General features: G+C 43.0%; 1 protein-coding gene across 1 annotated transcript in view; it reads right to left on the bottom strand.

Moving 5' to 3' along the window:
* The window catches only part of Myo3b (myosin IIIB), a 336,688-nt gene that overhangs the window by 129,514 nt on the left and 181,566 nt on the right, over nt 1-25,608 (bottom strand). Inside the window, exons 22-24 of the mRNA XM_036185605.1 lie at nt 20,662-20,741; nt 13,582-13,659; nt 10,709-10,914 (exon numbers count right to left, since the gene is read on the bottom strand). Of these exons, the coding sequence (XP_036041498.1) occupies nt 10,709-10,914; nt 13,582-13,659; nt 20,662-20,741 (364 nt within the window). The remainder of the gene's footprint in view (nt 1-10,708; nt 10,915-13,581; nt 13,660-20,661; nt 20,742-25,608) is intronic.

The raw sequence follows: 25,608 nt of genomic DNA, 5'->3' as shown, positions 1-25,608 counted from the left end.
CACCAATTGCCCACTTCCCTTTGTGTGTCTAGAATCCCAGACTTCATTTATGAAGTTCTTATATTTACCATAAGCCATTTTATTTTTTTCTCTCTTTGTGTTTAGCCTTCAGTAAAGGAAGTGAACAGCTGGCCACCATCTGCTACCAAACAAGAAAAATGATTATATCTATTACATCCTTAGAAATGCTTCTAAATGTGGGCCTTGGGATAGGAAGTTGTGCCGAAGGCCTGGGATTATATGTCTTTCTCTGATGTTCTATTACTCATTGCAGGTCTCAGTTCCTTTTCCTGTGGCTGCTATAAAATGTCCCAAAAGCAACTGAAGGGAGAAAGGGTTTAGCTCCTAAGTTCCAAGTTACAGTCCACCACAACACTGAGGTCAGAGTGACAGGAGGTTGAGAGAGCCAGTCACAGTTAAGACCCGGGGATGAATGTGTGTTTACTAGTACATGGTTCACTGTCTCCATCTTTACTCGGTCCTGTATACCCTACACAGGGAAACGGTGTTTCCCACAGTGGGCAGGTCTTCCCATGTTCATAATGTAATTAAGAAAAATCCTTCACAGACATTCTTAAAGGCCCATCTAATGTGCCATGTGACTAACCATCACATAACAGCTCTTGGTACATACTAGGTATGTGTTAATGTTTTACATTCTGCTTTTAACTTTATATAGACACGTTATAAGTTTAAATGAGGGAAGAAAACCACAGTGTCACTGAGAATCAGAAATAAAGGCTGACCATGCACATATTAATTTGCAACAGAAATCCAAACTTTGGCTGTGCATGGTGGCACATGCATATAATACCAGCACTTGGGAAGTGGGAGCAAGAATCTGGCTATATTCTGCCTCTGTCCTGAGAACTTGGATGTGGCTGAATTAGAAAGTAACAGACTAATTTGATTGACAGAGGATCAGGAGGCAGAGGGATTAGAATTTCAAACTTAGGTACAAACAAAGCTCCCAAGGGTGTGTGTGTGGGGGGGGATACTCAGGGTAACAACAGGATTGTGAGAGCCATGTCTAGCTTCCCTGAGGAGCTCAGACCTTTGACGAATATAAAATGTACTAAATGGTCCACTAATCCACAGTTATTCTTGTGCTTCTTCACACTTGTACATTTGCTATGACATTAGGCAATTTAACATGATTATCACTCTTAATTTCATTTTAATGACATTGTATGTACTTAATTCCCATGTTCATTAATGTAATTAAGAAAAATCCTACACAGACATTCTTAAAGGCCCATCTAATGTGTCATGTGACTAACCATTACATGACAGCTCTTGGCACATGCTAGGTGTGTGTTAATGTTTTAGATTCTGCTGTTGACACTTTATAAGTTTAAATGAAGGAAGAAAACCATAGTGACACAAAGTCTACAAAAGGAAAGGAGAAATATTAAACCACTTGTTGGAATGATTGAGAAGGAAAACACACAGTACATTGTTCACATTCGTGAGATCTCAGATCAGCTAGAGAGTGTAGTCTACCAAACCTCCTCCGATGGAGAAGGCAGGGGCTGACAAGGTGGCCCAATAGGTCCCAGTACTTGCTGCCACACATGGTGGAAGGAGAGAATTAACTCCTGCAAGTTGTCCTTTGACCTCCACACAGGCATAATGGCATGGGCACATGCTCACCTCCCACAAAATAAATAAATAAATGCAACTAAGAAAAATAAAGAGTGACAAAGAAAAGAGTGTTTAAGGCAGAAGAAGTTACCCTTGGTTGGTACGCAAAACCAGGACGCCCTGGGTCAAGAAAGTAGCAATAACCTGTAAAAAGAAACTGAGGGCTGGAGAGATGGCTCAGTGGTTAAGAGCACCAACTGCTCTTCCAGAGGTCCTGAGTTCAATTCCCAGTAACCACGTGGTGGCTCACAACCATTTGTAATGAGATCTGGTGCCCTCTTCTGTATACATAATAAATAAATAAATCTTAAAAAAAAAAAAGAAAGAAAGAAACTGAGTATGCAATGGAAGAAAGATGATTCGTACTGAATTAACTTGCTTTTTAAATTTTTCTTCAGTTGGGTGTGGTGGTGCATACCTCTAATCCCAGCACTCATGAGGTAGAGGCAGGCAGATCTCTGTAAGTTTGAGACCAGCCTGGTCTACAGAGTGAGTTCTAGGACAGCCAGGGCTGTTACACAGAGAAACCCTATCCTGACAAACAAAAATAAAAAAAGAATTCATCAGGGGGCTGGAGAGATGGCTCAGCAGTTAAGAGCACTGGCTGCTCTTCCAGAGGTCCTGAGTTCAATTCCCAGAACCTATATGGTGGCTCACAACCATCACAATTCGTTCTGATGCCTTCTTCTGGCCTGCAAGTGTACATGCAAATAGAGCACTCATATATATATATAAATACATGACTAAAGAAGCTTTAAATTTTCCTTCTTAATTTTGTTCATTCACATTTTTAATGGGGTGATTGTATCAATTACTTTTCTGTTGCTGTGATAAAACACTATGATCAAAACAACTTGAGAAATAAAGAGTCATTTGGCTTATGGTTCCCTAGGGAGAAGAATCTGTCATGGTGGGAGGTGTGGCGGCAAGCAGCAGGCACAGTGCCATGGGCAGGGAGCTGAGAGCTCACATCCCTTACTGTAATCATAAAGCAAATAGATCAGAGCTTTCAAATCTACCCCCAGTGGCTTACTTCCTCAAGCAAGGCTGAACCCTCTAAACCTTCCCAAACAAGCCAAGCTGCTGGGGACCAAGCGTTCAAATACAGAAGTCTATGGGGGACATTTCTCATATAATCCATCACAGTAACTCTCAAAGGGCAGCTGACTTAAGATGGCAGGGGAAATACTTCACTCTTTCTCCCTTCTGAGACTGGAGTAAAAGGATAGAAAGTCTTTTGCTTTGTTTGTTTGTTTTTAATGTATAAATCTTTTGTGAGGTCAAAGAGAGAAGGAGATAAAGAGGCAAGAAAAGATAAATGGAGACTTTAGTTTCAAGAAAGCAGGTTGGAAATGGCAACAAATCCAGCAGACCCAAGAAAACTAAGTCCTAAGATACAGTGTAGAACATTAGAAACAACCAATTTATAATTAGAGAACCCGGCTCTCCACCCTCTCTGCAAGGACACTGAAACTGACTGAAATACTCAAGAAGTGTGGCAAGAGGAGGAAGATCTAAATATGAGGGAATCTTTAAAGTTAATGAAGTGGGGGCTGGAGAGATGGCTCAGTGGTCCAGAGCACTGGCTGCTCTTCTAAAGGACCTGAATTCAATCCCCAGCATCCACATGGTGGCTCAAACAATCTCAAACTCCAGTTCCTGGGGATCTGGTGCCCTCTTTTGGACTCCATGTTTACCAGGCAAACATGTAGTGCACAGACACGCAGGCAGGCATAATATCCATACATATTAAATTAAATTTAAAAAGATAAGGAAGTTAATGAAGAAGTAGCCATAGCCCCAGATTTTCTTCTCTAGCTCTTGAGGATTGCTTTTATAGAGTAGAAGATTGTAATATGAATCTTAAAAGGTCTTATTAATAGAAAACCTGGAGCTAGATATTGGGGTAAAACCTGAGAGATCAGAAAAGCAGAAAGAAGCCAGTCACATTCTTACCACTTGGAAATCCTCAGCCAAAGAGACCTACTTCCTATATACCCATGCCTATACGCCTTTCTGTTCTGCACCTCACTTCCTCTCTGCCCAGCTACATCACTTCCTGTCTATCTGTACAGACCTCTAGACCTCTATGGTTAGTGCTGGGATTAAAAGTGTGTGCCACCATGCCTGGTTCTGTTCCCAGTGTGTCCTTGAACTCACAGAGATACAGATTGATCTCTGCCTCCCAAGCAATGGGATTAAAGGCATGTGTGCCACCTGTGTCTGGCCTCTATGTCTAATCTAGTGACTGTTCTGTTCTCTGACCCCAGATAAGTTTTTTGTTTGTTTGTTTGTTTGTTTTTGTTTTGTTTTTCAAGATAGGGTTTCTCCGTGTAGTTTTGGTGCCTGTCCTGAATCTTACTCTGTAGACCAGGCTGGCCTTGAACTCACAGAGATCCACCTGGCTCTGCTTCCCAAGTGCTGGGATTAAAGGTGTGTACCACCATTGCCCAGCTTCTTGGAAAATTTTTTAAAGGGCCTATATATGTAGATAGTTGTGGGTAACCTTGCTGTTTGGTTAGGGTGATTCTAGAGTACACTGTATACACACACACACACACACACACACACACACACACACACACACACACTTTGTGTTTCAGCCTATTGGTCCCCCTCTCTTTCCTTTAATGGAGCCTTTTACACCATGATTCAAGCGGGGTTGAGCTGATTGCATCGCTTGACCCAAAGCCCATCCTTGTCTTAGAGATTGGCCCAAGGATGTGCATGTGATCCAAATTGCTATGCTCAGTTTATTGAGTAAGAATTAATCATCAGAAACAAAGCAGAGCAAAGGGAGAGGCAGTGAGTTGGTATGACTGTTTGATGTCCTGCATCCAGACACAGTGCTGGGTTTTATATTATTCTCTTTTAATTTTTGTTTCAACCCATTTGAGTTTTGGTCACTTATTTCATGACTAATCCACATAAGCAAGCAGGCTTCCTCTAAGCATAGCTCTCTCCATTAAGACATATCCATGCTATGCAATGATGCTCTAAGTGGCTCCTTTCATCTGGAGGGGAGCTGGGTGTGTGTGGGGAGACCAGGGAGAAGAGACTAGATCAGGAGCCACAGCAGTCTCCTGTGTCTTATGGAATTTGTTCTATTTGAGTTCCCATAAAAATCTTTGTTATAGAGAGAAAAGAGACAAATTAACTTATTATCTTTCTATGTGACCTCTAATAAATAACTATTATTTTCAGACTTGGTTAGAGCCCTTTAAAAATCAATTTATTTAAGTTTTTTTTTTTTTTTTTTTTAGCTCCTATTGATAAGGAGCAATGACAACCTGAAGGCATGTACTCTGGCAATCTTTGATGTACATGGCAACATGAGTTACAGTTCAACAGAGCCATCCATGCCCATGTATCTTTCAACTACTTCTAAAGAGCAGGGGCCCAAGGGATGGTCAGAAGTGATATAATAGACAAGAAGAGGTAAGATTTTTATTTAACTCCACAGATATTTCTAAAACACCTAACTTGAGTGCACTAGGTTTGATAATGCAGATATAGTGTTGGCTGTGCCTCCCAGGCAGTGAGGGTTGAAGTGAGTAGTGGATAATCCCTGTAGCAAGCACTATCAATAGTGTGCCTGGGAGACTTCTAACCCAGCCCTTGGAAGTTACATTGAGCACCACAGAGAAGACAAGGCCACCTCAGGTCCCAAAGAATCAGCTTGCCTAAGAGACCAAGGACTCCGCAGAGTGAACAAAGGCACCAGAGAATGCAACACTATACAGCGTTTTGAGATGTCCCAACTAGTTCAGTTTGGATTGGAGGTTGATCTGAGAGGTGAAGGATGAAAGAAGTGACTGAAAAAGCAGAGGAAGAAAGAAGGAAGACTCCCCTTCACCAAGCAGTGGGGCTGAAGCTTTCCCAGGGGGGTCTTGATGATCATGTTAGTGGAGGAAGCAACATGCTTAGATAAACACCATGCTGGCATTTCAGAGGTCGAAACAGGCAAAAAGTCCATTCAGGATGCTGGGGTAGAAGGGTAGAAGACTGGAGTTCAAAAAGGCTAATAAAATGAAACAGAATTCAGGATCGCAAAGTAACCCTGACGGGTCTGGTCCAGGGATGCTCAACAAAGATGACAAGACAATTTAGGGGGTGGGAGGGGGAGAAGCACTGTGGGGACAGCTGATGGCCACACCCAAAAGAATGAAGTGAGACCCCCAACTAACACATACATAGAAAACATTGCAAGGTGGATTGTAGGTGTAAAATAGGAGAGCTCAAATAATATGATTATTAGGAAAAAGAAACAGGAGTAGATCTCTGTAGCCTTGGATTATGTGGTTGTTTAATTAGGGCACCAAGAGCACAAACAACCAAAGAATACACTAGGCTTCATCCAAATCAAAAATGCTATGTTTCAAAGGAACCTATCAAGAAATTGAAAAGATGCTGAGTTTGGTGGCACATGCCTTTAATCCCAGCACTTGGACAGAGGCAGGTGGATTTCTATGAGTTCAAAGCCAGCATGATCTACACAGCAAGTTCCAGGCCAACCAGGGCTACATAGTGAGGCCCTGTCTCAAAAAGAAAGAGGAGGAGCAGGAGGCAAAAGAAGGGGGAAAGGGGCCCAGATGAGAGACTACAAACAGCGGGACTTTATTTTCGGGAAAAGAATCTAAGTACACCAAGCTCTTTTTTCGTCTACCATAAAATTCTGTTTACACAGCTTCAGTTCTGCTCTCATGCCTAGCTCCTTTCTTGCCTGATTTCTCTCAACATTTTTCTGTTGTTCCCTCTAAGTTCTATCTTAATTCTCTCAACTTAGTTCTGCCTCTTCTAGGTTCTCATCCATCTAGTTCTTTCCCATATCAGCTCCTCTCCCATCTCCTTCATCATCTTGTTCTTCCCCATCTGGCTCTTCCTCATCTTCCATCTCATTCCTTTAGTACTCTCTTTTAGCCCTTCAATCTAGTTCTTCCCCACCTCAGTTTGTTCCTCTCCAGTTCTTACCCATCTAATTCTTCCATTCTGTTTTTGTTGTTGTTGTTGTTGTTCTCTGTCTTGTCCTCCCAAGAGTCTAAGGTTTACAGTTATATACCCATGTAATAGCAATGCTCTGGTTAAAGCATAGTCACCAGGCTTAAATTCCCTCAGGGTCAAAAGGAGGGGCAATAAGATCCACACAAAAGAGCAGTAAGTAATTGCCAGCCATCATCTGTAACCCAAAAGGGAAGTGACTAATGGGGAATAGAATCAACTGAGGGCTGAATTCAGTTAATATCTGAGCAAGGGGGATTTTATGTGCTCAACTATATTCTTAGAAGTGGTTAGGTAAAGTGTTAGGAGTCTATCAGTGACAAGTGAAAATAAAACTGCCTTATATTCCTTTGGCCCCTTATCTGTCTAAGCTGTCTTGGCTGCTGCTTTCTGGAAGGGCCTGCAAGTGTACTCCATGGCTGGGCAGCCCGAGTCAGCTTGTTGTCCCTATAAGTAGAAACCCTTTAGTTCTGAGTTAATAGTTAAAGGTAGATCTAAAACTAGAGATAAGACTTTGGAAAAGGAGACAGTTAAGCTTAATTAGCACATCCGACAGGCCTTCTCAAAGATAGTCTGAATGCTTAAGTCTGTTCTTAGAGAGTACAGAGGTATCTCTGATAAGATGCTTTTGTCCATTGGGGATGGTCCCAGCTGGATGCTGCCAATGATGATAATTACAGGGAGGCTTGAACTGGGGTTCTGGCTGTGCATAACTATCAGCACAGAAGGTTATCTAAATATTCCTTTAGTAGAGGGGAAATAGCGCCCAATAAATGATGGAAAAGCTACAATAGCACACGAGAAATTCATAGCAGGAAACAGCTAATAATCAAAAGCCAGTATCACCAAGACTCCTTGAGCCTCAGCTGGACCTCCGGAAAGGCCCTTGACTTCTTCCAGGTATTATTAGCTTTGTCATAATCAGCTGAAATCCTACTTCACATATTTTTGTGGCTTGTAGCAAGAAATTTAAAAGACCACACAGAGAATGAAAGAAAACAATAGGTCATCACATATCTATGTGTTTAAAGGACTAGTGTCCAAAATACATACAAATCCATAGTAGAACACGAGAAAAAGGCTTGAATAAACATTGCTTCACAAAAGCTATCCAAATGAGCAATAAGCACATGCAGAGATGCCTTGTACCACTAGCACTGCAGACATGCAAGTTGAGCTATGAGGGGAACCATTTCACACTCAGTAGAATAGCTAACTGGAAAAGACCAACAACAGCAAGCGTTGATGAGGACGATAAAAACTGGTTTCCTCAGCAAACTGCTAATGTGTCAGTTGACACAGCCAATTCTTTTAAAAGCTATTAGTATTGTTCCTTTGTTTCATCCTTGGGTGTTTTGCTTGCATGTTTGTGCATCCCAGGCATGCCTGTGCTCACGCAGGTCGGATGGTTGGGATCCACTGGTTAGGTACTGGGAATTTAATCCCAGACCCGTGGGAGAAAAGTAAACAAGAGATTCCTTGTGTATTGAATCACCAGCTCAGAGGATGTGACCAGAAACAAGCCTGTGTGGGAACTGGCACAGCAGGCCTTCTTGCCAGGCAGATGAAACATCTTTTATTGTGTTGAGTTACTTACCAAATATGTCAAAAGGAGACCAGAGTTCTGGTCTCTTTACTAAATTGCACTGCTTTCTAGAATAAACAAACCATTAGCCTTGGCCCTTTCTTCAGACATTTGCCAGTATACACTCAACACATGCAGGCCGATGTGTCCACCCAGGGCAGACCTTCCTAAGAAACCTGCTTCGGAGCTTCTGATCAGGGAACAATGAAGCTGCACCTTGGTGTTCTGTGATGCCTTCAACAGTCTGGCTTCCAGGAAGCCTAGTTACCTGTGCAACACTGCCTCATGGACCCTTGGTGTCTACCTGAGAACGGATGAAGATGTCCAACTCACTCTTTCCTCAAAGGCCCTTGATGGGAGAAGACAAGGCTCTTCCAAGGCACTTTGCCAGAAAACTCAAAAAGGACCCAGCAAGGAAGCTGTTAGGCTTTGTTGAATGTACAGACTTGAGTGATACAGGAACTGGGGATGAAGGTCCCCATTTCAGGAGGATATAACGTTACAAGGAGAAACAGGAACTCTCAGGTTTCAGACTTGAGTATCAGAAAACAGGAGGAATTAGAGAGCAAACCTGAGGAAGCATTTACCTTTTATTTACCTCTGTTTGACAAGTCTCATGCCTCTGTTCCCTGCCTTGGATTGTTTGGTCTGCCCATTTCCTGCTCAGAGTTGACAAAACAGCACTCCTGAGCAGGAAGATAAGAAGCACTCATCCACCCAGTCACATCAAGGGGAAACTGCAAGCTCATCCATTTCCTTGTTCAGTTGTTCAAAAGGTTCAAAACACCAATTAGCTTGCTGGCTCAGAAATCTTTGATAGCCTCAGATTCCCCGGACTTTGAAACTCTCGCTTGTATCTGCCTAATGATTTTCTGATGATGAACGAAGAGGCGCCAGTCTGTTTAGCATGTGACCCGTTTTCTTAAATGTTTTTATGTATTCAACGTTTCTGTGCCTAGAAATAGTTACAGTCATAAGCTAAAATTATCTTTGCTCCCCTCTTGTACAGCTCCAAATGTAAGGTTGTATTTTTAAAAAAAAAAAAGGCTTAAAGATACATTTAAATTTTTTTTTTCATTCTTATTTTAAATTTAGAAGACCTTATTGCAAGAATTTTTCCCCTTTTACTTTTCCATGGAACTTAGCAGAGTTTGGAAGATTTGATGAATCAACCTACCATGTATATATTCAAAGTCATTTTTAATATATATATTTTTTACTCCCATATGTGTATATATACACATACATATCAGAATATATACATATACATCAGAATATATATATATACACACACATATATATATACACACACATATATATACACACACACATATACACACACACATATACACACACACATATATATACACACACACACATATACACACACACACACACACACACACATACACACACACACACACACACACACACACACACACACATACTTCAGAACAGGAGTAAAAGGACAATACCAATGAGGCAGATTTTATACGCGTTTCTTACTACACTCTGGGCATCCTCTGATAGACTTCTTTCTCAAAGGAAGGTTTTGTTTTTGCAGTGTTGAGGTTATTTCTCCAGTGGAAGGCCTGCCTGTGACCATGTGGCACCCAAGGTGGACTTGAACCAGCTGTGGACAGGAAAGCAAGCTAGCTTCCTTAGCTAAGGCAGCTTCCGGGTTTGGAAACTGCCTCCCCACCTTGTGAATTCTGGTTCATAATAAACACAGACCAAAGGCATCCAATTGGGGGGATTAAGAAGTGGAGGGTGAGGCCTGCCTGCTGGTATTCACATCCTGGCTCTTCTAATTATAACCTGGGGTCTTGGATCCCATTTACAATAAATGGGATCTTGGGAAAGTCACATTATTTGTGCGTCCTAAGTTCTTCACCTTGAAAGAGAAAAGAATAAGGCTTGCACTACACAGAGAAACCTTGTCTGGAAAAACCAAACAAAGAGAAAAGAATAAGGCTCGCTAACTGGATTGTTCTGCAGATGAACAGACCATGCCTTTAAGGAGAGTGCCTCAAATGCCCTCGATTCTTACAGCATCTTAGGTGCTGGCAGAGTACTGATTACCATTGTCATAGTATGATGCACCAGATCCTGGGAATGGAGAGGGTGCTGGGGCACAGCCAAGTCCTCCAGAATATCAGCCCTACTCCAAAGGGTTCTTCTGTTACTACAGAGGATTTGAGACCTAAGAGTTTAATATAAAATATTTATGAACATTTTTTAAAAATGTGATCAGAAGTTGGCCTGACTATTCTTGAGTTTTCTGCAGTAGAGTTGGAGCACAATAAAAGCACAACATTTAAACAAGAAAATGACAGCTGGCATTAATAACAGTTACACATTTAGAGGGAAGTTCTGGGAGGGGTTTTGGGAGAAGGACCTGTCTGCCAGGGGGACAGAGGCAGACAGGGTAAAGCTAAGACACAGAATATATACCCCAGGTACCCCAGGACACTGTCTGACCTTTTCACGAAGTCTTCAAAGAGGATTCGGTGGGAGAAGCCCTGCCGGCGGATGCTGACTGTCTCCAGAATCCCTGTGGAGCGAAGCTGGGCCAGAACTCTGTCTCGGGAGAACCACAGGGCCTTGCGTTCATCGTTGGGCTTAATGCAACGCACGAAGTGGGGCTGTCCCACCACCATTTTGGAGAGCAGATCCATCAGAGAATACTGGCAGGGAGAAAACGAACAGGACATGAGAAATGAAGCTGCACTCACTAGGGCCTGCTGTGGCCTTCAGAATAGCGGGAGATTTGTGAAGCATTCATGGATTGTTAAGAAAGAACATGAAATTAACAACGGGATTGCAATGTGAGCTGTCTCTACAGCTGCCTGAAGGTTGCAATCGCTCCGTCTACATCTGGTGCCAAAGCAGTATCTCTATACGACGGAAACCCCTTTAAGAACATGTTCTAGGTTGGCCCAGAATGCCCTCAACTATCCAAAATAGTGATACACAATACTCTAAAAATATCCGGCGTGGGGAAATCCCACCTGTTTTATTCACCCGAGAACAACCAAAAAACCTGCTGATAACATTGGAGGAGATGAGGGAGGAGGAGGAGGGGGAGGGAGAGAGGGAAAAAAAAAGGAGGAGGTGGGGGTGGGGGTGGGGGGTGGGGGGGAGGGGGGGGAGATCATCAGAGGAAAGGATTATGATGAAGATCAACTATTACATACCTTGCAGAGAAAAAGAGAACATGAACAACCAGGGGTGAGTCCCTGAGGGCTGTCCATGGTTGGAACTCTCAAAGCAACTGCAACCCCAAGTCACCCCATTTACTGACAGAAGTGGTCTTCCCCAGCTGACCAACGTATGCCATTTTTCTGCTTTGGCATTTGGGGACTGGTATTTTGAAGATACAAAACTGTTTGGTGTGGTCCTATTTCTGAAATCTGTAAGCTAGAGACTTGTCTTCTGATAGACACTGAGAACCATGAGGATGACATCACAGTCAAAGAGCTTCCAGATCTCATGGGGAAACACATGCACACACACACATATACAACACACACACACACACACACACACACACACACATGCATATACAATATACACACATACAACACACACACACACACACACACACACACACACACACACACACACACACGGGTACTAGCAGGACAAGAACATGGCTGACAAAAAGGACAGGTGCAGAAGATAAGGATGAAAGGGCAATCACAAATACCCCAGCAGAGGTGTTAAGCAGACACTGAAAGTTGCTTGTGGGAGGTGCTGTCGCAGAAGTTACAGCATTCATGGGGTCGTGGATGGCAGGGCCTGAGGCCGACACAGTTCACACGGTAGCCCAGTCTACTCTGCCTCGGAAACACCACCTAAGGAATCTTCCTTCATCTACAGTGCTGAATCCCAAGTCCTGTTCTTCAGCTTGCCTTGTCCTGCTCATGACCCAGCTCCCCTATCCCAACCATCCCATGGAATGCCTCACTGTCTTACCATCTCATTCTTCTGTCCTCAAGATCAGTTCCTACCTACTATTCTATGGCAACAGCATCTCTGCCATGAGGCTACTGGACCATTTCCCCCAGTGTATGTGATCTCTAAGGGTTCTCCAGCACTGTTTCATGATGATTTGTGTAAATTGGTGGAAGGGTCCAGGTATCTTATCTTTAATATAAAGTGGGCACTTATCAAAATACTTCTACAGGTATTGTTCTTACACAAAGGGGCCATTTCCCTAGATAGAATGTCAGAAATTGGGGTGGCAAAAATGAGAACAACAGCTGGTTGTGGTGGTACACACCAGTAGGATTTGCTGAAAAGGCAGAGGCAGGAGGATCACAAGTTTGAGCCAGCCTGGGCTACACATTAACCTGGGGGTGGTGGTGGCGCACACCTTTAACCCCAGCACTCAGGAGGCAGAGCCAGGCGGATCTCTGTGAGTTTGAGGCCAGCTTGGGCTACAGAGTGAGATCCAGGACAGGCTCCAAAGCTACACAGAGAAATATTGTCTCAAAAAAACAAAAACAAAAACAAAAAACCAAAAAACAAAACAAAACAACAAAAAATAATAATAAAATAAGGGAACGACAGGGCTCAGGTAAATGCATCTTGCAATAGATCAAATTTATAAAGACAAAGCTAATGCTTTTCTCCATGTCCGAACTTGATAAAGTACCTTCTACATTTTATTAACTAGTGTTGTTTGGTGGGAAAGTATTTCTTGTAGCTTTAAAGCCAAGAAACAGCCTGAAGACTCACAGAACAGTCAATGAAATAGGCTGTGTACACGATGTTCTCTCTCTGAAGCCTTTTCCTTCCTCATAACTTTTTCTCCCTATTTTTTGAAAGAAGGTCTCACTGTGGTGGTCTGGCTTGCCTGGAACTCGTTTATGTAGACACCTCTCTTATCTGGCATTTGTGCTTTGGTTTCATGGACTGTCATGTCTGGACCTCACATGGTATGGTGGTTCAAATAGGAATGGCCCCATAGGCCATTTGAATGCTTTGTCATTAGGCAGTGGCACTACTTGACAGGGATTAGGAGGTGTGGCCTTGTTGGAGGAAGTACATCCCTGGGAGTGGGATTTGTGTTTTAAATGATCAAGCCAGGCCCAGTGTCTTCCTGCTGCCTGCCAATCCAGATTTAGAACTCCCAGCTATTTCTCCAGCACCATGTCTGCCTGTGTGTCATCATGCTTCCCACCTTGATGATAATGGATTAAACCTCTGAAACTGTAAGCCACTCAATTACATGTTTTCCTTTACAAGAGTTGTTCACAATAGCAATAGAACATTGAATAAGACACATGGGAAGACTGGGCTAGTCCTTTCTGGAAGCAGGCAGAGCAGAGAAGCAGCAGCCTTTGTACCCGGAAATAAGAAGCCATGGTTTGTCTCTTCATGTTGGTGGTTTCTTCTGGATGATGAATCATCTCCAGGGTGTCTACCTGGGGGCAGAAGAAAAGGGAAATGGTTTGAGGATATGGACAGTCCACTCAGTTTTCAAAACCTGAGGGGCTGTTTAGCCAGTAACCTCAGGGAGTGAACTAGTCAGGACACAACTGTGTACACTGTGAGGAGAATTCTGGAAGACATTTTTAAAAAGGGAGGAGGGGGCAGGGGAGAAAGAGAGATGTGGAACATTTAAGGAAACTGGGCCAAGGCCTGTGAGGCTGTGCAACCGTAAAGATATGGATCCTGTATAGTTGTGTTTTAGTTGCTGTGATAAAACACTCAAAAGCAGCAACTTTTGCATGGAAAGATTTATTCTGACTTCTGGCTTGAGGGGATAGAGTCCCTCGTAGGGGAGGCATGGTGGTAGGGAGTCCCTTGACAGTGGAAGTATGAGGGGCCTGCTCTCATCTCCAGGATCAGGAAGCAGGCTGCAACCAGGCTAGTCTTTCCCATTCAAGGCCTACCCCCTGGCAACCCATTCCCTCCTGCTAGAATCCCTTCCTGAAGGTCCCATCACCTCCCAAAATGCCCCCAGCTGGGGACCCAACTCATGAGCCTGTGAAAGACATTCCATATTCAACCCACAACAGACCCCAAGCCCAGTTGTACCACAGAGAATTAGGCTAGCATCAGACCCTGATGCCCAGCATGCTCCTACGCTCCACAGTTCCCATATGCTCCCTCTAAGCAGGAGTGGAAGCACCCAATCAGAAAGCTTCCAGTGGTATAACCTGCTGTCAATCATCTCTGCAACTACCTGGGCTGATTGGAAGGAACATCAGATAAAAATGATTATAGCAGGAGATTGCAAGCAGCCCGTGTTTCCTCATCATAGGCCAAGAACGAAAGCCTGCTTTGGCTGGGGAAGGAAGGGCCTGACTGGCATTTCAGTCTGACAGAGCCTCCCATCTGATCAAAACAAGTGGCAAGGGGGTGAAGACACTGTTATCAGTATGTGTTTCTGCACAGTGCACTGCTGCTGTCCAGGTCCACCCTCCCCATGGGGTGAGGACATCTGTAGTCTTATTCACAGGAATTGAAAAAATGGGTGTTGAGGGGGGCAAGGGGATAATGGTGCCCAACTGGAGGGATATATTCCAAAAGAATGGAGGGAAATACACCAGCTGAATTAAAGAATGCAGGTTTAAGTAGAGGAGAAAGTGTGGCTCTAAGTCATCAAAAACTTGAGGTAGCTGGGCATAGCAATGCATTCATAAACAGAACACTCGGGATCCTGATGCAGGAGGACAGTGAGTTTGAGGCTAGCCTGTGCTACCTAGGGAGCCATCGTCTTAAGACAATGAAAAGTCTGAAGGAGCCTCCTGTGCAGCCGGCAGGATGTGAGCAGGGTGTGGAAGCATCAGGCTATGCAGCGCCCCCTTTCACGGGCTGCACTTGGGTGTTAGCGGTTCACACACAGGGCTGCTCCATGACGTTCCTGCCTGCCCAGTGGAATCTTTCTTTTTTTTTCAGGAAGAAAAGAGGAAAGGGAAAGTGTGTTGTGAAGGAAGGCTGCTCTCATACAGGTGAGAAATAAGGGAAAAGAACTGGGTCAGCGTCCCCGCCCCACCCCACCTGCAGAGAGAGAGAAACCAGAAGGGTGTCCATTGCAGATTTCATTCTCAGTGAAGGATAGAGCTCAGGCCTGGTAAGAGTTGGGGAGCGCTAATCAGGTCTGAAGAGAAGACCCTAGCTAGGGTCAGCCTCTAGCTGGATGGTAAATTTGGGGAATTTTCTTCAACCTTTTCTCTTTCTTTTCCCTCTCACCTCACCTCCTCTACACAACGTCCGGGAATTTCGCCACCGTTTCCACTGACTTAAAAATTCTCATTAAAGAAACACCTCTTGCTTTCTTCTCACTTTTCCTCCAATACCCCCCCCCCTCACACTTTTATTCAGCTTAGCTACTGAGCTGCCCCCCAATGTTCAGGGCAGCCGGCAGTCCCTCTGTTTCTCTATTAGCAGGTGCCGATAGATTGGCTGGTCCCTCTGCCCCAGAACACTAGCGATCCCTTGGCATTTGGGGAATTGAACTGTTTAGTGACCTTGATAACTGAGACACAATTTCTACCAATTTGTTTGAGATGGAGGTATCACTGGGTTGCCCAGACTGTTCCTGTAACCATGCCTAGGAATTAGGATCCCTGCAGAAAGCACTGGACTAGGACTGAACATTACCTATCTCAAGAGCCCCCAGTATTACCAGAAGAAAGACTCATCTCCCAGTTCAAGTAACTGGGACGCACAGCTTCATTTTCGTATGTGTATTTCCTGACTTCTGTCTTTTCTATGAAATGTATCTTTTCTACTACTATAGGAAAGGCACAGTTTATCTATCTATCTACCTATCATCTGTCTACCTATTATCTATTGATCACCTATCTATCTACCTATCATCATTACCTATTAATCTATCATCTACCTATTTATTATTTATTTGGCTATCTACCTACTTATCATTTTCTTATTATCTATCATCTATTACCTATTATCTATCATATATCTATCTACCACCTATCTATCTACCTATCATCTGTGACTCTATAATCTGGCTAGATACTTATCTATCTACCTAATTAAAATGTCTTTTCTCTTGGCATGAGTAACTTTTTGGACCTAGCACTAAGCTTTATGCTTAGGCATTCTGGTAACTGCTTGAACTCATGGGCTTACACAATCCCATCTTCCCACCTCAGCCTCCTGACTAGTGGGATCTCCCTACCAGCTAGTGTGACGCTGTTTAAAAGGAATAATACTTGCTGTTTTGAAGCTCACTAAAATCAGTCAACTACAATAAAATGGAAAAATACAGAATAAAGCACCAATTCATACTCAGAAGCTTTAAGGTTGCTGTGGGCAGGAGGGGGTCCCAAGTGAGTAGAAACCCCTGTGTGACCACTCAACATCTGTATTTCCACATAATTGCAGAGTGAGAGCCTGTTCTTCGTTACCCACATCCTGGAAACGCTAGCACCAGTCTACAGTTCACCTACATGCTTAGTGCTGTATTTTACCAAGGAAATGGCTCACTGTTGGGGTCATTTCCATTCTAAGAACTTCAGCAATGTAAGTCAGCAGGAGCTGAGCAAGCTCACTTTCTGCTGGTATGACCGTCCTGCCTGGTTCCTTGAACACAGTGCTAATTAACCTTCTGGGTTCTCATGAATAACTTAACACCTTGGGTCTCAGACTCCAGTCTCCCACAGTTGATCAGTCTTTCATATACAGACTCCATGCACAGAATCTTAGAAGGCTGTCAAAACTCAAAGCAAATACTGACTGAGTGGATTGTCCATGGAATCCCTCTGCCCACACTGTCATGGAATTCTCAAAATGATACTCAGATGCAAGAACAGTTATTATTCCATTCTGCATATGAAAAGTTAAGACTCACAGATTTTTAGTAAGTGTCCCACAGCCTTGTAGCCAGTGTATACAGTGTCTAGGTCTGAAACCCATTCTGGTTTCTAAGCCTTACTTATCACTGTACACTGCCATCTATGTGGTTTGATATAACCTACACAACAGAAGTCTGAAAGTATGGCATAATCACACAGATCTGCCTCATCCGTCAGCTGAATTTACTCTACCATAAACATATGGACTCTACACAATCCCATAAACCAAAGGAGAAGCTGATGAATTTTCTCCTGGTCTGGGTAAGTGCCCACCATCTGCATCCTAAAACTTTAGAAGTGTCTCTACTCATCTTCCTGAAAAGGCCCTTTGTCAAGAATTTTTACTGCTATTAAGTGACACATATGCCCAGCTCTTAAGAAGGGCCCCACAGCACTGCCCTTCTCAGAAGGCTCTGTGGTGCAGCCCAGGTACAAGATGAACCCCCACCCCACGCCATGTCTGTGTAAACAGCAGAAGCAGTCTGCTCTGAAGCAGTCCATAAAGCCTAGGCAGCTCCCTCTCTGACCTCCCTACTCCCCTCAAGGCATGCAGGTGTCTTACCTTAGACGACAAGGAAGGGCTAACACCCAAGAAGGATCTGAATTAGCAAGGCTTGCTAAGTTTTGTCCTCTGAGTATCTCTGCCTGGCTGGTCCTACAGTTTCCTTGTGCCTTCGGGTCTTCCTTGCCCATGACCCAAGTGTGTCTTTTAAAATGAGGCTCTAAACCAGGAACTTTGCAATGGGTGATGAACAGATAGTACACTGCCATCTATGTGCTTTGATATAACCTACACAGCAGAAGTCTGAAAGTATGGCATAATCACACAGATCTGCCTCATCCGCTAACTGAATTTACTTTACCATAAACGTATGGACTCTAAGCAATCCCTTAAACATATGGACTTTTATCCTACAAAGTCTGCTTCATGGAGAGCTACTTCCGTCATGTCCTCTTAGATAGTCAGTACCCAAATGCTGCTGTTTTGTTTTGCTTTGTTTGTTGAGGTTGTCTAACTAACACAGCATTGTCTTGAATGTAATCTGGCCCTGAATCTGTGCTTCTAGTACTGGGATTATAGATGTATATACCCCCATGCTTGTGTGTGTGTGTGTGTGTGTGTGTGTGTGTGTGTGTGTGTGTGTGTAACACTGTTGTCTTCATATTTTTGAATGACTTAATCAGAATTTTCAGCTCCTCTCCTTCCAAAGAATAAAGTAAACCTCTGGTCCTGTGTTCTCATCATGTATATGTTTTAAATGTACACCGCACACTTCTCAGGTGGGCAGGCCTGGACAGCACTACATGGAACAGGAAGGGAAACCACATCATGCTGGGTTCCAGGTGTGGAGGGCAGGGGCACAGCTCCTAGCAGGGTTCCAAATTCAGAAATCAGGTGTAAGAAAGAAAGGAACTCGGCACAAAAGGGAATCTTTTTGTTGTTATGATCTCATTTAGAATTTTGTGGAAGCCAATAATTAAAAAAAAAAAAAAAAAAGCCCACACTAGAGACCACCATCATAATATAGAGATTCTATATCTTTTGATTTGCCTACCTTCTAAAATTTATTTGTAGCCCCAATGTCCATCACCAATGCCTTCCTGATCATTCACAGAATGTACATAGCAGTGGAAAGTTAGAATCAAAGGGTCCCAGCCTGCCCTTCTGGCTCAGCTCTCCTACCACAGACCAGAGTCTGCTCTCAGGGTCTATTTATATGCCTCTGGTTTTGCATTTCTATGTGCTTTGTTGGTGAATTTTCAGGTTTGGGGGCCCCGCCTGTGATGCAGAAGTGCTGCATTGTGTTTCTAAGCACAGAGAATGAAGAGCCTCATACAGAAGGTGAGCACTAGCATGCTTCCCTCAGGCGAGAATTACTGCGGCACTGTCTGTGAGTTTAAAACCACAGGTGCTGTGAGTGAAATATGGTTTTTATAAAGAACACTGAGCAGAATTAGCTATAAGGAAGGTATGTGTGTGCGTGCATGCATAACTCAGGTGTCTTCAAACAAAAACACATAAATTGAGGGTTAGGTATTTACTGGTTGGCTCTGACCAGAGCCTTGCTGGAACCTAACCCTGTATTACCCTCTAGGGGCAATGGTTCAGCATTGCTGATTGCAGAGACTTTACCGATCATAATTTTTACAAATAACAAGAATCAACTACATTTAATACAAACAACATTCTCATGTCAGATCAAGAAATTCTTAGGAGTACTTAAACTCTTACTTCTCTCCCAAGGGCCCATATAACCCATGGCAAACAGTCGTGATTTGTTACCACAAAGAAACAAGATGAAAATTGGGGGATTCAAGTGGGTCATAATAGCAATATGGGCATAAAAATTATTGTTAGATAAAATCTTTGGAGTCCTACTGTGTGCAAGTAAATTTTTTATTCTCAAGAAAGTAAGTATAAATAAGTACATTTGCATCAGTTCTGGAGTAATATTTAATAGTATTTTATGTGACCAAATTAGTTATTTCTTAAGTAAGTTAATATGTTATATAAATAAAAAGTAAGAAAATTCAGAGATATGAACTCCTTATCACACCAACACCTTCAAGATAATTGGTTTTATGGTTAGGACACAGTTTTTTCTTATTCTTGGGGGATATATCCAAAGACATGTCTGAAACTGTGGACTTGATCAAAACCTACAGATACGCTGCCTTTTCCTATGCATACATTTGTATGACAAAGTGTACCTTACAAATTAGGCACAGTAAGAGATGTACAACCACAGTCAATAATAAAATCAACAATTCTAAAATGATACTGTACTAAAGGTTTAAGGAAGCTTCTTTTCGGCATATCAAAATTGCCAGCATCACTATTCCTATGTTTGAGAGCCAACATTAGGTTAAAAAAGAAAAAAGTACTGTGCTATCACAGGTGACCCACTGGAGATTAAAAGGGTAGATAGTGTATACAACATGGATTCACCACACCAAAGGATGACTCATGTCTTATTAGAACCAAGAGAGATAGTATGAGAGTTCATACTGTCTTAAGTTGACACCACATTGAAAACTCATAAATTGTTTATTTGTGGAATTTTCCACTTCACATTTTTGAATCATGATTGACCACACTGGTGGGTAAAGCCACAGAAAAGCAATCCACAGATGAGTGGGAGAACTATCTACACACACAGTAGACATCAATCAGGTGGTCCTTGAGGAGGTAGATATTATTTTATGCTTGGATATTGATGAGCCCTCCTAACATGGGATCATAAATATAACTCACTTTTAGAGGGAAGGAGTGGGTTTGGTTCTTTTTCTCCCCTCTGATTCTATCTGGTCTCACCTTCTCCAAGGTGGCGATGGTTTATCTCTTCCTAGAAAGGTTTCATTTATATGTCATTTTTCTCCATGTTAGGTATTTTTTTCTGACTGTCAGGATTGTAATGAGCCCACAATTCAAATTTTCTACATTTTCAAAAATCCACTTGGCTCCTAAACACAGCCCGTCTCTTTTGCAGACTGTGTGGTCAGCCGCAGATGGAGAGAAACAGTGTGCTCACTCCAGCATTAGCTCCAAGACAACATCCACGCCTAACCCCTCAGTGGTACAAATCTGCTGCTCACCTTGGCTCTCCCAGCACTGAAATGTGGAGGCAAAGACCTTGAAGATGCTGTGATTCTAGCTCTTGTTTGGGCCAAATTACCTGAGCAAAAAAGACAAAACGAAACACTTACATTGAAGGAAAAGTTAAGGAATTGAGTTATGAATAATTTCTCCTTTTATATCCTTGTATTTTTCTGAGTTTTCTGATTGGTATCTTAATAATTTTTTAAAAAATGAAAACTTTTGAGCTGGCAAGATAGTTCAGTGGGTAAAGGCGTTTACCCAGAGGCAACCTGAATGCAGTCTCTGGGTCCCACATTGGTGGAAGGAGAGAACTGACTCCCACAAGTTGTCCTCTGACCTCCAAAAGCATGCCATGGCATTCCTGTGCCTTCACTCACATACATACATGTCACACACACACACACACACACACACACACACACACACACACCATAAAACCAAAAATTGAGTGGTTGAATATTGAGGACTTAAATATAAGATTAAAGACTATAAAATTTCCACAGGAAAGTTTCACCGCTTTTGGTCTTGACAATCAATGTGATCTAATGGCACAAGCTGAGCATCCCTAAATGTGAAAACCCAATCTCCAGATGCTCCAAGAGGCAACACTTTTGAGCACTGACAGGATGCTCTGAGTGGAACCACCCCACTCCACCTTGAACTTTGTTCCATGCACAGAACTAGACTATTATTATTGCCTTGACCATTAGAGACTGAGTCCAGGGCCTTGTATATGCTAACTGTTGGCTCTTCAGGCCCTGGTGGATCCCCAACCACATACATATAAAATTATAGTCAGGTGTAGTAGTGTGCACCTTTAATCCCAGCATTCATGAAGCAGAGACAGGAGGATCTCTGTGAGTTCAAGTCTAGCCTGGTCTATAGAGCAGGTTCCAGTACAGCCAGGGCTATACAGAGAAACATTGTCTCAAAAAAAACCAAATATTGTGTATATTGTATAAAATATGGACTGGTAGTACAGCTCCTATATACACACACATACACACAGGTATAGTATGCATCACTTATTTATATGTGTCTATATATTAATAATATGCACATAGGGGTTGGGGATTTAGCTCAGTGGTAGAGTGCTTGCCTAGCAAGCACAAGGCCCTGGGTTTGGTCCTTAGCTCCAGATAAAATAATAATAATAATAATAATAATAATAATAATAATATACACATATATGCATATGGTATAAATTGCCTTCAGGTACATATTTTATATATATATGTGGAACCTAAATCTTGTGTTTAGATTAGGTTCCCATCCCCAAGGCAGCCCATTATGCAGATGTTAATACTCTCTCAAATTAAAATCTGAAAATTAAAAAATCCAACACCTAAAAGGCTTCTGTTCCCAAGCACTTGGACAAGTGACCATTGGGCTCATTATTGTCATTCACTATGAACAACTCCTGTAGGTCTTAAAGCAAAGTGTGGAAGGTGATCTCTCCATTGCCCTCTGTGAACATCAGTCAGTGAAAAGCAGGTGCCAGCAGACATGGTCCAGCTAGCTCCTGGCCATGCTCATCCCTGTGACTTAACTTTGAGGGCTGAGGAGCCTCTCGAGGCTCTCTCCTCCCTTTCCTATTTACTCTCCACCCTCCCCCCCCCCCCCAGTGTGAAAACATTTGTCTGCATTTTTACTTACAGAGTCATTTGATTGTGTAACAGAATGAAAACTTGTCAATGAAAGGCAAGGCTGCCATGTGTGCATATGCAAGACGCTCAAGATTTCAAAGTTTGAGCAAGTCTAGCACAGAGATGTCAAAATGTTTTCTCTGCTGATATCTTCAGAGGCTAAACTGTGATTAATAGCCTGCAAAGAACCCTTTGAAGCGGGATTGGTGACATCAAAGTCGTAATCCGGGGGTGGCAGGAGCTTTATAATGAGTGGGAAGCATTTTAACACATTTCAAAGGATTTACAGTGCAAATAAACAATAGATCCCAGCCATGTGCCCTGCCACACACACCTTCAAGGAACACAACCTATAAGAACCTTCCATTTATATGTAAATAGTGTTCACACGTCTTTCAAATGTTAAGGATTCGTGACGGTTCACCCAGGACAGTTTCTTCATGGCTGAGCACCCCTCCTGGCCCACAGTCTCTTCCTGTGCTTTTGGGAAACTGTGATTACCAATGTGTGTCCTGGGTGGGGAGAGAGCCTTGAGTACCGGCGGTAATGGAACTGAGATCCTATTCAGGAACCTACAACTAGTCTCCAGGGTCCCTACCTCATTTTCCTGCTTCCAACTTAAAGGGAAAGAGACGGTGGCCTGAAAACAGAGGTGGCATTTCAAAGGGTGGTCATTTTCACCTTTAGTTACCTCTTAATTATTGCTCCTTCCTGTCCCCCGCCCTCCCCCCAATGCAAGGTGGCTGTTTTCAGTAATTCCACAGACTTGAGTGCCCTCTGCTGCCCCTCTGGGCTGTCTGAGCTTATTGCACCTCACTGGCAGCCCACAGGCCGCTCATCCTGACTGAAAAGCACACCTTCTGGTCTACCTTACAAAAGCTGTGCTGGTCCCGACTCTGGTGCCAGCTTTCTCTGAGGGAGCCTCTCGCCTGAGTGAATGGTGAATGCTCACTGTAGGAGCGGACTTCTTGAGGGCTCTATCAGTTCTTTCGCTGGAAGTATCAGCAAAGGTTGAGAGAGAGTTCTATAAATCCCCACTTCAAGTCCTCCCCTTGCTGGTTCCGCCCACATGGCTGCTGTTGGCTGATTCTTACCCAATCCCAATGGAGAGCCTCACTTGGAAAGACCTACCAGATTCAAACTTGATTTCTCAACTAATTCTGTCTCTGGCTCCTTCCTCCAAAGCTTTAGTCTTCCTTGCTGGCTAGATCCATGGGCTGTGCTGACAACAACGTGTGGGGAAGCTGACTCGGGGCAGACCTCTGCGGCTCTGATGGTTGCAGGGCCTTAATTCTACTCCCTGAAGTTTCTAACACGGTGTCTAGTAAAACACAAGGAGCTAAAGTCCGTGGTTGTGTAAAAACACACTGTAGTCTTTTATATGTTAAAAGTACTTATCATTATCTTTCTATAACCATCCAAGTCTGCAGCAAGGATTAGTGGTAGGTTTGATATGTTGAGGGAATTTAAAGTTGCCACAAACTGGGACAGTAGGAGCCCAAGGAGAGCAGAATGTGTGGTATTGGATTCCGTCGCTGGTTGTTCTGTTAGTTTTCCTTTCTCCCCTGGAATTCAACTATGACTTTAGCTGTTGACCTTGATGAACAGGCAGAATGGGTGGACAAGTTCCCCGCCCATTTAGACATTGCTGATTGCTTGTGAAAGGAGAACCAATGATCTATTTAGAGAGAAAGGCTCGTCATTTTGTAGAGTAAAGGAATCAAGAAGAAATAAGAAACCAGCCTGTCCTACCCCTGTCCACCTGAAAGAAATGTAGAGAACAGTATCCTGAGGCAAGATGGGAACTGGAGACAGGAGAGTCGGCGGGAGTCTTCTAGGTCACCTGGCTTGCAGTTTGTAGCATGACAGAAAAACAAGAGTGCCTGTCTCACCGAGGCAAAGGGAGAGTACTGGTTCATAAAAGCTGTCCTCTGACTTCCACACACACACCACACCGAACACAGGCAGGAACACACCACACATGCACTAACAGCAATGAATGGATGAATTGGAAACAAGGAAATACCCAGATAACAAACTTGCTGTTTTCTGACTATACAACTTCATCTTTACGGTGCATGTGAGAAATTCAGAACCCCCCCCCCCAAAAAATAGCTTTCCTGGTTATATACTGATTTAAGTTTAAGTGTTTTCTTTGGATTTATTTTTTATTTCATATGTATGAGTATTTTGTTTTCATGAATGTATGTACACCATATGCATGCCTGGTGGTGTCCTTAGAGGTCAGAAGAAGACATCGGGTCCCCTAAAACTGGAGTAATGGATGGTGTGAACCATCATTTGGGTGCTAGAAATCAAACCTCAACAAGGGCTCTTAACCACTGAGCCATCTCTTCAGCCCCTGTATTGACTTTTAATTGCCCCCCATTTTAAAGAGATGTTTGCATAGTTAATAATTCTAGACCTTGTGCTTGAAGGAAGCCAAACCAAAGTGTTCACTGATGAGCCAGACAGAAACAGGAGACCTGTCATTTAATAATGTTCAAGTTAGTCTCACTTCTATAAACGGGATGCAATTAATTACTGACTTAAGATGGAGGAGGAAGAAGAGGAGGAGGAGGGAGAAGAGGAGGAGAAGGAAGAGGAGGAAGCTGAAGCAGCAGCTGCATAGACCAAAACCAGCAGAGGTTCCCTACCTGACAAGCACTGTAATTAATGCTTACCCCAGAGGCTAAAGAGAGTCAGCGTGCTTGTGATGGAGTCCTTTCAGTTCAAGGTAGATATGCTACCTTGTTTTAATATTACTATGTAAGAATGCAGAAACGATTCCATTCCTTTTAGCTATCATGAGCACTTTGAAAACAACCACTAAGTCTTTCTTTCTGTTCCTCTTCATTAATTTGAAAATAATTTTTTCACTATCTGGTATAACTCTTGTAAACTGGGGCTGGAGAGATGCCTCAGCAGGTAAGAGCACTGGCTGCTCTTCCAGAGGACCAGGGTTCAATTCCCAGTACCCACATGGCAGCTCACAACTGTCTGTAACTTTACTTCCAAGGGATCTGGCACCCTCACACTGACATAGACATATGTGAAACACTAATGACATAATATAAAGATGAACAAATCTTTTTAAAAAATAAAAAGACTTATAAACTGCCCCCTCATGGCAGACACTAAAGGAAAATTAGTTCACTGAAGACATCACGATGCATCAGAACAACATATCCCATCTCTTTTACCCTCACTTCCTAGATACCAAGTGTATCTACTACTGACTCTGGGCAAACTTCCGTATCACAGATTCATTATGCAGTCTTCCCATTGTCTGGAGAA

This window comes from Onychomys torridus, chromosome 4 (assembly GCF_903995425.1).
Source record: "Onychomys torridus chromosome 4, mOncTor1.1, whole genome shotgun sequence".
In the NCBI taxonomy this organism is placed as follows: Eukaryota; Metazoa; Chordata; class Mammalia; order Rodentia; family Cricetidae; genus Onychomys; species Onychomys torridus.
Note: the sequence above shows the minus strand (reverse complement) of the source record. Positions and strands in the feature narration are given on the sequence as shown.